Source organism: Barbus barbus, assembly GCF_936440315.1.
Source record: "Barbus barbus genome assembly, chromosome: 4".
In the NCBI taxonomy this organism is placed as follows: Eukaryota; Metazoa; Chordata; class Actinopteri; order Cypriniformes; family Cyprinidae; genus Barbus; species Barbus barbus.
The window spans coordinates 3,033,661-3,045,657 of record NC_136732.1 but is presented as its reverse complement, the minus strand read 5'-3'; the positions used below and the strand labels follow the sequence as shown (position 1 = coordinate 3,045,657).

The 11,997-nt window shown below is 38.0% G+C and overlaps 1 protein-coding gene across 1 annotated transcript; it reads left to right on the top strand.

Annotated features, from left to right (window-relative positions):
• Positions 1–2,659: 2,659 nt before the first annotated feature.
• Positions 2,660–9,657, top strand: LOC306861186 (uncharacterized protein; the record flags this gene model as incomplete). Its single annotated transcript, XM_079403322.1, has 10 exons — positions 2,660–2,826; positions 3,358–3,850; positions 4,426–4,733; positions 4,854–5,049; positions 5,713–5,820; positions 5,903–6,036; positions 6,823–7,005; positions 7,331–7,551; positions 7,669–7,887; positions 8,424–9,657. 10 exons carry the CDS (start codon positions 2,660–2,662, stop codon positions 8,810–8,812), a joined length of 2,418 nt encoding a protein of 805 aa, XP_079259448.1. The 3' UTR covers positions 8,813–9,657.
• Positions 9,658–11,997: the final 2,340 nt, after the last annotated feature.

Genomic DNA, 11,997 nt, shown 5'->3' with positions numbered 1-11,997 from the left:
TACCTAGATGGGGACAACTTTTCATTTTCCGTCAGTCTTAGTGCACGATGTAACTACACAAGAGTCAAGTTTTAAATAGGAAAAATATCGGAAGTCTTTGGTCATATTTGAGCGAGATGCTAACGGTCTAATCAGATGCAATGATCTATGCTAAGCTACGCTAAAGGTGCAACCGCCAGACCCGGAGATCGGCCGAATGGATTCCAAAACGGTTAGACTCAACTGTTTAACTCTTGGGGAGTTGGAAAGCCATTTAAGGCCATTGCACACTGCCTCCGAAACTTTCATCTGAAAAACACATTTTAGTTCATATTCATAGTGTCCCAAGATAGCACAATTGAGTACACTTAGATGTTATTAAGATTATCTTAAGAAGTACTAAAGAATAATTTTTAGTATATTAAGTACAAAATTAGTGCGTGAAAATAGAGCACTTAAGTACATTATGGAAGTGCACTTTTTTTCGCCTGGTACTGCATGGGGAAGAAAAAAAAATCAGGAGAATGGGAGAACAAAGTATAAACTGCAGCTCATGAAACATCACTGTGACATGGAAATTAGTGAGTGTGGTTTCATTAAAGTTTCCTCAGTTTGGAGCATCACCAGACGGATTAATGCAGTGCTGTGGAAGAGGCTGCAAAGAGATAAAGTGCCTAAACAAGTACCGTGACAGCACTGTAGAGGATGCATGTAGTATCTGTGACAAAGACTTCTATTTGGAAGCTGTGGGTTGTGAGCTTCAGCCAAAAAAGGGAAGTCTATACTACAAGCAGGTGCAGACACATTTTTTTGTGGCTGATGCAGAGTACTGTGATTTTATTTTGTGGACTGCTGTGTGTTGCGCGTTGTACCTGACCCACAGCTCTGGAGTGCTGTGTGTGTTTCTAGACTGCAAGACAGTTGCCACTTAAAGAGATTTCTGTTCCAGATTGAAAAATAACACAACAAACCTCTAAAACAGTACCAAAGAAAGGCAGGAACAGGAGAACTGCTGAGAACTTGTGGTGCCTTTGTCATGGACCGGAAAGCAAGGACAACATGGTAGCAACAAAAACGGCAAAATTATGGTCTTCAAATTTGGCCTTCGAGGTCCACAGTCCTGCAGAGTTTAGCTTACAACCTTGATAAAAACTCACCTGCCTAGTAATCCTGAAGACCCTGGTTACTTTGTTCAGGTGTGTTGGATCTCGAGGGCCAGATTTGAAAACCCCTGTGTTAGACGTTTTCCTTTCAAACACTCCAGTTTTTGTTTATCAAAGAATTACATCAGCATATAGTTAGATAAATTGTACTGCCATTAGTATTTGAGTACATGTTCTGTTTACCACCGGTTTGCACTATTGTAAGTAGTTGTCAACATTTGATTTCTCTAGCATTAAACCTTACCCTGTGTTCGCTTGCATACTTCATTTGGCTGTTGAAGTGAAGACAAAAAACAAGAATTAAATATAATAAAGATCACATTTATTAAAATGTCATTGTACACACATTCATTAATTTAGCAGACACTTTTACCTCAAGTGACTTAAAATTTAGCAATACAAGTGATTCATCATGAACAAGCAAATAAACTAAGTATTGTAATACATTGTTTCAGACGTTGTTCAGAATAGGGTAAGCTAGAACAGGGGGGAATTAGGGAAAAATTAATATGGACACTAGTTTGTCCATATTTGACCCAACTATAACCCAGTATTTTTTTAGTGTGTGCTGAATTGTCTGTTATTTTATTATATCAAGTTGTTTCAGAGGCTTTGCTCTGAATACTAAATACTTTTTTGCCCAATCGTATATTGATATAATTTCATTAAAACATAAAAAAGCCCTGTGATGAACAAAGTATTCACAACAACAATTAAGATGCAATTTAATTTGAATTAAATGAGCGAAGTTAACACAAATCCCATAAATGTCATGTTTTGTTAAAAAATGAAGAAATAAGTTAATAACAGAGTACAAAATAGATAAGAAGAGAGTGAAAGAGTGTCAAATGAGGCAGTCTGCAACTATAAATAGACAATGAATAATTCTAACATATTATAACTGGTAATTATTACTGTAGTAAACACATGTAGTAATGATTTCACCCTAAAATAAAGTGTTACCCAACAGAATAAACTGAGTATAATAAAATAATGTGTGCGTTTCATTACCAAATTGTTGTAATTTGTCATTCAGATTTAATTTATTTGATCAAAAACACAGTAATATTATTTCAACAAACTCTTTTCTCTGTGAATATAAGTGAAAATGTCATTTATTCAGCATCAGTGTCACATGATCCTTCAGAAATCATTCTAGTTGCTGATTTGCCGCTCAAGAATCATTTATGATAATTATTGCTGAAAACTTTATTAAACAGAAATCTTATGTAACATCATAAATGTCTTCACAGTCACTTTTACTTCATTTAAGGCATCCTTGATGAATAAAAGCATTAATTTCTCTCTCTTGTAATCTTACAACAGATATTTGAATGTATTATTTGCACAAATAAAGAAAAACACATGCACAGCTTAATATTAGTAAGACTTCTCTGGCCACGCCTTCGGTGTTTCTTATTGGCTGAGCTTCAGCAGGAGAGCCCCGCCCACACCGGCACATAAACACGAGGTGAGATCTCTGCTCTGAGTCTGTTCTCACACTCAAGTCTGAACTGATGCACTCTCTCCGGAGCAGAAGAGGGCGTTCATGCACATACAACGGCTGGAAAACAAACAAAGACAAAGAAGAGGACCGCTGTGCGCTCTACCTTCGAGAAACAAACTCTTCTCGTGCATCAGATGCTATGACTGCTGCGACAATGATTGAACAAGATCGGAAGAGGTGAGGCTTGTGTTACTGCTGTTTTCTGCATTGTCACAGTTTCTAAGAATAAGCAGTTAAGGTCAGTGCTTGTTGCATCTGAATTAGTGCACGTGCAAAACTTGGTACACAAGTTACAAATACTTCTCTTGGCGGTCAACAGAAGTTTGGTGTTTTGCCATGAAACGGGACGTGTCTGTAATTCAGACCAACAATGTTCTGCACAAACCCCCCCCTGCTGTCCTGAACACACCTACATGCCAATATTCAGTCACAGCGCCCGCTGCCGGCAGCAGGAATAACATGTTTAACACCGACATGCACTGTTACTCTAACTAAACAAAGCTGATCTTACTAGTTTTTTTTTTTTAGGTTCATTGGAAAAAAACAACTAAATAAATGTCATTTTGCTTATCTAATGAATGCATGTTAATTTATATTTTTTTGGTATTTTGTGCACTTTAATTCTCATTCTAGATAGAAATACTAATAGGGTATGCACTGTTCTGTTACTTTTAGTAACATTTCATAATATTGTATTTGTTCTCAAAGGCCTGCTGGTCGCCACATTGTGCACTGTTTGCAGTGCTATAAACCACAGGAGAGCATCTCTGTTCACCTGGCCAGGGTGTGCATGAAGAAGAGCACACCAGAAGAAAGAATGGAGCAGGTGCTGAAGGCAGAGGCTTCCAGCAGAGAGTGGATCCGGAAGAGCAGGACCTGGAATTACGATCAGCTCTGTCAGCTCCTGCCTGATGGACGCTCTCGGATCACCATGGTCAAGGAGCTGCTTCGCCGTGGTTTCTTCATCATCAACCTGCCTGAGGAGTCTGAAATGGTCCTGGAGCCTGAAGGTGACTTGGCCACTGTTGATGCTGCCACAACCGCCGAATCCTCGGGAGATCCTCAAGCCATGTCTGTTTCTGTGAGGATAAAGATGAAAGAGGCGGGTCTGTATGACAAGTTCCCTGCCCGGTCCAATCTCCTGGTGAGCTTTAAAAAGTACCTGATTGTGTCAAGGAAGGTCCCCAACTGGCAACAGGAGGTAAGATATTTTTTCACTTCTATCCTCAGCCCAATTTCCCAAAACGATGGGACCAGATTGTTTATACCCGCTGTAGAATAGGTCGTTCCAGGATGACACACAAGTTTTTAATACTTGGAGAAGATCCTCTGTCAAACCCCTTTATCTCTAAAGCATGGTTTATTGTGCTGGTTTTAAGCCTGTGAGAACTTTTTCTTTTGAAGAGATTTTTAAGCCAAATACAGTTTGTAGCAAAAAAAAAAAAACCCTAATATGTGACTCTACACCACAAAAGCAGTAATTGAAAGCTGAATAAATAATCTTCCCATTGATGCATGGTTTGATAGGATCATAACAAACCATACATTAGAAAAATCAATAATTTTGATCCATGCAGTGTATTTTTGGCTATTGCTATAAATATACCCCGGCGTCTTAAGACTGGTTTTGTGCTCCAGGGTCACATCATTTGTCGCAAATTTTTCTCGCCACAGAAGCTGGCATGGTGTTAAACGCAAACAAGCAGACTATCCATGGGTCTTCTCGCTTTCATGATCTTAATGTTGACATTTCTTTCTCGCTGTCTTTCTTCAAAGGTTGACAACGTGTCCCGTTTCCTTCGGTACTTGCAGCCCACTGGGAGTGAGCCATCTCTGCACTTCCTGTCAAAAAGCAGAGAGACCCGGGACTTTCTGATCGCCCTAAAGAGCACTGACATGAGTCCAGCCTCCATCCTCAATTACATCAAGAGCATGAAAAGGTTCTTGGAGTACTTGACGCTAAGGCTGGATTTTCATAAAAGAGACCCTCAGCTGCGGCCCAACTGCCAGAGTTACATGAACATGCTGAAGACCCAGCGGAATAGTCTATTCAAGACCCATTGTGACAAGACATGTGATTTGAGGTTAATGGGTTTTTATCTTAATTTTGCACTGGCCTTTTTTTTATTTTACTAATGTTACTGTTGTTTCCTTGCATCTTCTTTAATAACCTGCCTTGTTTGCTACGTTTAATCCAAACACAGACTCGATGGCACTCTCTGCATTAAAGATTGCCAGAAGATTTTGAGAGTGGCAAAGCCAGACTTCCTGAGGATCCATGAGAATCTGCTTACGAGGAAAGAGGTCTCAAATATAGAAAAGACGCTGTACCGCTATTATTGTGAGGCGCTCTTGATTTTCCGTCACATGCAGCGTCCAAGAGTTGTGGAAAGCTTTACAGTAAGTTCATCTATTTCTAGTTTGGATTCATGACATGCTGTAATATTTGAACACATGCAATAGTAAATTGAACATTTTCAATCAGTGTGCACCCTTTTAATGAGATTGTGATAAAACTTGTAAGCTCGTAATTGCAGCAAGCATATCCATATTAACATAGGTGGTGTTCGAATCGAAATATACATGCATGTACACTTTATTGCCGCTTTGACCAAATTACGCATGTGCTCGTGACGTACATGAGTAACGAGACACGCACCTGCAGTAATATGCACATTAGAAACAATGGCGGGGATCATCGCATTTCTGGGGAGCCGAGGAAATAAGTTCATGTCTGTGTTGCGCAACACGAACATAATGCAGTACATCGATGGACGAAAACAAAGTAACGGGGATTTTTAGGCGTCACAAAAAACATTGCTCGTGAACAGGAACGAAGAATTTTGCTCGACATGTACACGTCATAATGCAATTAAGTCCTTACTCTGATTAATGGAAATTTTAACATTTAAACATAGTAGTGCTGTCAAACGATTAGCCTAATCGCATCCAAAATAAAAGTTTTTGTTTACATAGTATATCTGTGTGTTCTGTCTGTATTTATGTATACAGACAGGATGCGATTAATCGGTTGACCGCTCTAAAACGTAGTCAATGTTGCAGGATGCTGACTGGGTGGAGAGGATTGCTCAAGGTGGCAGGGTGGTGATCGGTGTACGGAAGGAGAAAACTTCAAGTATGCACGTCGCCTTGACACAAGATGAGGAAACTGTAAGCTTTAGTACGATTTAAAGAGTATATTGCATACCCATCAGTGTTTTACAATCAGTAACTGTTTGGTCTTTTTCCATAGTGCTTTCAGCTGTACTACAAGCAGATCAGGGCTAAGAACATCGAGCTTAAAAAATTCTGCCAGAGTTTTTTTACTACGACGGCCGGCGAGGCTGTTCACAGGGTCTCACAAGACATGACTCGTCTCCATGAAATGTTCGTACCTTTACAGATCCGTGTGTGTGTAAATGGATACACTTTAGCCCTATTCGCACGGGATTAGTATTATCTGGGGACCATGTGTGATTTTGAAATTACCCCCCCACGTCTGAATTTCGTGGTGTATTCGCACGGGATAAGCGAAGCCTGTGATTTCACTCGAAATTACTGATTTATCTCCCGGATACCCGGATGTCAAGGCTTTGAGAGTCTCGTTCTATGGTCCAGATGGATTTAAAAAAAGAGAAGGAAACTAATATAGTTTTGTACCCCGTGTCATGTACATTTCACCAGGTTAAAATAATATCTCAAGCTTTATGCTTGATTTATTTGTAATACATTAAACCTTTTCAGCTTTCTCTTTCTGCAAATTGTATGGTTTAGCGATATGACACAGCACCCAAAATACTATCAAACACTCCAACGCAGCTCCATTCTTCACGAAAGATGGATAAAAAGGCGCACAGGAAACAAAAACCTTGAAAAATGATATGCGAACGGCCAAATGCTGGCCAAATCACAGAGATGCCGATTCGCACAGGACTAATATTATCACAGGATCTCTGTGTTTGGAGAAATATGGTAGGTCTTTTGTGGGGGAATTTTTACTTTACAAATTACAGACATGGCCGATTCGCACGGGATTAAGATCACAGACAACCTTCACAATTATTACAAATGACTGGAGGTCACCAGGTAATACTAATCCTGTGCGAATAGGGCTTTTATTATGCCTTGTCAGTCACAGTCATATCACAGTGAACATTTCATGTCTTATTGCAGGTATAAGCTGGTCCCTTTCAGGAGTCAGGATGTACGGAGGGCTGTTGAGACTGCTGCAAATAAGCTCCCAGCAGACAAACATGAGGCCGTGAATTATTACCTGGCCAATAGCGCTGATACGAACAGAAAGCCCCGGCCTCAGGATATTGTGGATGCAGCTATGCTGCTGGACTCTTTAAAGGGGTAGGTCTCTTCATCCAACAAGCATATAACACAACAAACTTTTAGCATAAACCGTTTGCCTAACTGTCTAATAAACTTAAAAACGTGTCAAAATGCGGCGCTTTGCGATTGTAAACCGCTGGTGTCTAAAATGTAGATCTCATAGTAACCTTGTTTACAGAAGATGTATGTATTGCTGTCTTTAAATGAATCACTGGTATAAAGTTTTGGTCATATGACCCACTAATAATAGTGTTAAATAATTGTGATTACAATATTGATGATTATGATTCTTGCCATAATCGAGCAGCCCTGTTTTAAACATTTGTTCTCTTCACTTACGCAGCACTTCTTCGGATGATGACACCTCCTTGGCTGAACTGAGTACTGCTGGAACACACACTTCATGGAAAGACTTCTCTGCCTTTCTGGACAAATTTCCGGTTTCATTGGAGGGCCAGCCACCGACCAAAAAGCGGCGGGTCGAATCAGGGTTTCCTGAAGACCGTGTCTTTTATGACAAGTGGAGAACTGCCCAGTTTACCCAGAGAGAGGAATATCTGCTGTGTGAGTCTTCAATACATTAATACAGCACTGACTCTCATTAACTCGACACAGAATAGGCCATTAATTCATTGTGACAAGTGAACTGCATGAGTAAAGTTATTTAATTCTTTCTTTCAGCACACTTCACACACCGCAAGCCATCTGCCTCAAAGGTGGCAAGGCTGATTGCGCAGGAAGGTTGGAAGGCCAACTGTCCAAAGCCAGAAGAGATCGAACGGCTGTGGAAACCAGCGCCCACAGGCACCATTGAGGCAGATGAGGTTATAATAAAATGTGTATCTGAGCAGGCCTGGACAGGCCTGGCCATCAAGGACTTTGGTGCTGAGGAGGGTCTAGGTAAGAAACCTTGGTATTTTCTCCCTTTACAAGGAAAATTCAATCACTTAAATATACATTTCAGCCACCGTTAGCTGCACCAAGAACCTTTATTTTAATTGAGATGTTATAATAAATAAGCTTTCCATTGATGTATGGTTTGTTAGGATCGGACAATATTTGGCAGAGATGCAACTATTTGAAAATCTAGAATCTGAGAGAGCAAAAAAATCTAAATATTGAGAAAATGACCTTTAAAGTTGCCCAAACGAAGGCCTGAACAATGAATATTACTAATCAAAAATGAAGTTTTGATATATTTATGGTAGCAAATTTACAAAATATCTTCATGGAACATGATCTTGACTTGTTATCCTAATGATTTTTGGCATAAAAGAAAAATGTATAATTTTGACCCATATAATGTATTTTTGGCTATTGCTACTCACGACTGGTTTTGTGCTCCAGGGTCACACATACTGAATAGTTTGCCTGTGCATGTATTGTGTATTCAGTTTTCCTTCTGATCTTCTAATTGAATGTTTTCTTGATTATAGGAGTGGTTGCAACCCGACCGTTTTGTAAAGGCGACATTGTGTGCGATTACCACGGAAAGGTAATCAGAGCAGCCGAAGGGATGGCCATGATGGAGGGACTTCATGACGATGCCAGATACCTGTTCTTCTTCTTCAAAGCCGGACAGAGAGACCTGTGCATCGATGCAAAGACTGGCTGCGACTGCCACCCCGATGCAGACACAGTTGGCAGAAGAATTAAATGTTGTTCTAAGAGGCCCAACCTGGAGCCCCTTCACTGTGTGATGACGGTAAACGGAGAGGACAAGGATGTCATCCTCTTCAAGGCGCTGCAGGACATCCGCATCGACACACAATTAAAATTTTACTCTGGAGTAATAAGACCCAACTATAACCCAGTATTTTTTTAGTGTGTGCTGAATTGTCTGAAACAACTTGATATAATCCAATAACAGAGGCTCAATTCTCTCAATTCTCATGAACACATCAGGAAACTAATCTGTAAACGACTGCAGTATCGGCTCATTGTATTGTGTTAATGGTGTTAAGCACACTTCAACATTAGCAAACTCACAAAATACATTTTTTGTAATTTCAAATAAGTTCTATGACAAACTATAACCCCTCAAAATGAGCCAAAACTACGTAAAGTAGACACAAAATACATGAAACTGAACTGTTGACAAAGCTTTGAGATAAACAGTCAGACAAAACTATTTAACAAAATAAAACATTCTGTAAAATGAATATTAACGTGAGATAATCTAAACATTAAAGCTTGTTTAATTTGACTCTCTTCAAGTACATTTAGTGACATTTAAGTGTATTTCTTGAACACAATTAGAATATATTTGTTATATTTTTATGTGCTTCAACATTTGAATAGCCTTTCAGCTCATTAGAAATGCATAATCAGTACACCGTTATTCTGTTTTTTTATATTAAAAAGTGCAAGCATCATTAAATAAAACATTTTATTTTTAGCTGATTTTTTTTTGCTTTCATGTTTAGATTATCTCATGTTAATATGAATTTTTCTAAATGTTTAGTCATTTCAAAGCTTTGACTAAATCCTCATCAAGCTCGACATGAGCATCTGTTTTTATCCTCTCGTCTGTCGTCACTCTACAACACTCTGCGTTACAATGAACCTAAGATTAGAAGAAGCCCAACAACCCACTGAGCAGACTTCAATCTCAAAGACACCGATATCGTTATTTGAACCAATAAAGCAAGCTGTGTGTATTACAACTGCAGGAGGCCTACACAAGCTCATATACTTTAAACCCATGTTGCTGTTCTTACACAAAGTAAACATAAAATATAGTTTCCCCCGGTTTCACAGACGAGGCTTAAGCCTAGTCCCAGACTAAAATGTGAATCTGAGCGGTTTCAACTGAAAGAAACTTGCTCTGACTGATCTTAAAATATATCAGTGCCTTTGTTTTGTCTCAAGATGCACCCCAGTAATGTTTTTTATGAGGCACGTTTGTAAAAATGACTTAATTGAACTACGGCCTAATCCTGGCTTAGTCTACGAAAGTAGTCTGTGAAACCGGGCCTAAAATAAGTATGTTTTCAGTAATTACACTAAAATTTCACTTAAAGTATGCTTGTGTTTTAGAGTATAAAGTATATTTTAATGTTTAATTTGATGTATTTTTCACTAGGGTGAGGATGAACAAACAAAACACCCAGAAGAACTTAAACTAAACTTAACTTTTATAAAATGTAAACACTAACTAATAATACAGATTAATAAAATATATTGATATAATTTCATTAAAACATAAAAAGCCCTGTGATGAACAAAGTATTCACAACAACATTTAAGCTGCAATTTAATTTGAATTAAATGAGCGAAGTTAACACAAATCCCATAAATGTCATGTTTTGTTAAAAAATGAAGAAATAAGTTAATAACAGAGTAAAAAATAGATAAGAAGAGAGTTAAAGAGTGTCAAAATGTGGCAGTCTGCAACTATAAATAGATAATAAAACTAAAATATATAGAATAAAAACTCTATATTTTTCTGACCTAGTGGGGGAAAAACTTCAAATGATGGTTTGATTGTTTAACTACATACTGTGTCTTTGTTTTGTAGCAGCAGAGCATCTCAGCCCTCATGAAAAGATGATTTACAGCAATCAAACTAATCTGTGAACGACAGGGATCTGCGGTAACGGCTCATTGTGTTCATGAGAGCCATGCATTTCAACAAGAAAACTCACAAAAGTCATGCTTTGTCATTTAAAATCAGTCCTGGGACAAAATACCCTAAAATGACTTAAAATACACGAAAAGCCTTGAGATTAAGTGTTTAGTACAACAGTTGGTCACACTGTCATTTAAGATGATATAGTTAAAGTGTAATTATTCAAATAATTACTGGTAATGAATAATTCTAACATATTATAACTGGTAATTATTGCTATTACTGTAGTAAACACATGTAGTAATGATTTCACCCTAAAATAAAGTGTTACCCAACAGAATAAACTGAGTATATTAAAATAATGTGTGCGTTTCATTACCAAGTTGTTGTAATTTGTCATTCAGATTTAATTTATTTGATCAAAAACACAGTAATATTATTTCAACAAACTCTTTTCTCTGTGAAAAAGTGAAAATGTCATTTATTCAGCGTCAGTGTCACATGATCCTTCAGAAATCATTCTAGTTGCTGATTTGCCGCTCAAGAATCATTTCTGATTATTATTGCTGAAAACTTTATTAAACTGAAATCTTATGTAACATCATAAATGTCTTCACAGTCACTTTTACTTCATTTAAGGCATCCTTGATGAATAAAAGCATTAATTTCTCTCTCTCTTGTAATCTTAAACAGATGTTTGAATGTATTATTTGCACAAATAAAGAAAAACACATGCACAGCTTAATATTAGTAAGACTTCTCTGGCCACGCCTTCGGTGTTTCTTATTGGCTGAGCTTCAGCAGGAGAGCCCCGCCCACACTGGCACATAAACACGAGGTGAGATCTCTGCTCTGAGTCTGTTCTATGGAAGCAAAATAATGCCAATAGTTTTTTTTAAACAAAAAGCATGCTGAATTCCACAAATCAAAAACAAAATGCATTGCAATTAACAGTGCTTGTATTTTAATGCACTGTATTTTCAGGGCTTGCATTTTTGTGCGTTGCATTTTATCATGGTGTGCAGTGCATATTTAAATCGGAAACATTTCACAAACTGTTTCATTGTTAAAAATTCAAAAATCAATATTCACCTCACAAAGTCCATTTCCAAAATATGCCGTTCATTTAATAATTCCACCAATAAGAATCTAGGAATTGCATGACTACATTCTAAAATTATGTTTATAACTGTCTCTCAAAGAAACTACTTACCGGACAGAAAGCACCTGCTGATTGACCTCAAAAAGCTGAATCCTGGTCCTTCCCCTCAGTGCAGGGCAGTTCCCCACCAGCCTCCGTATGGCCAGGTGGGTGATTCTCACAAAATGTTAGTTTTAAAAATTTCAAGCATGAAATTTTAAAAATGCTTAAATTAACTTTTTTTTTTTTTTTCAGATATTAGCAACAAAGTCTGGAACGCTGTGAACATCAATTAAAA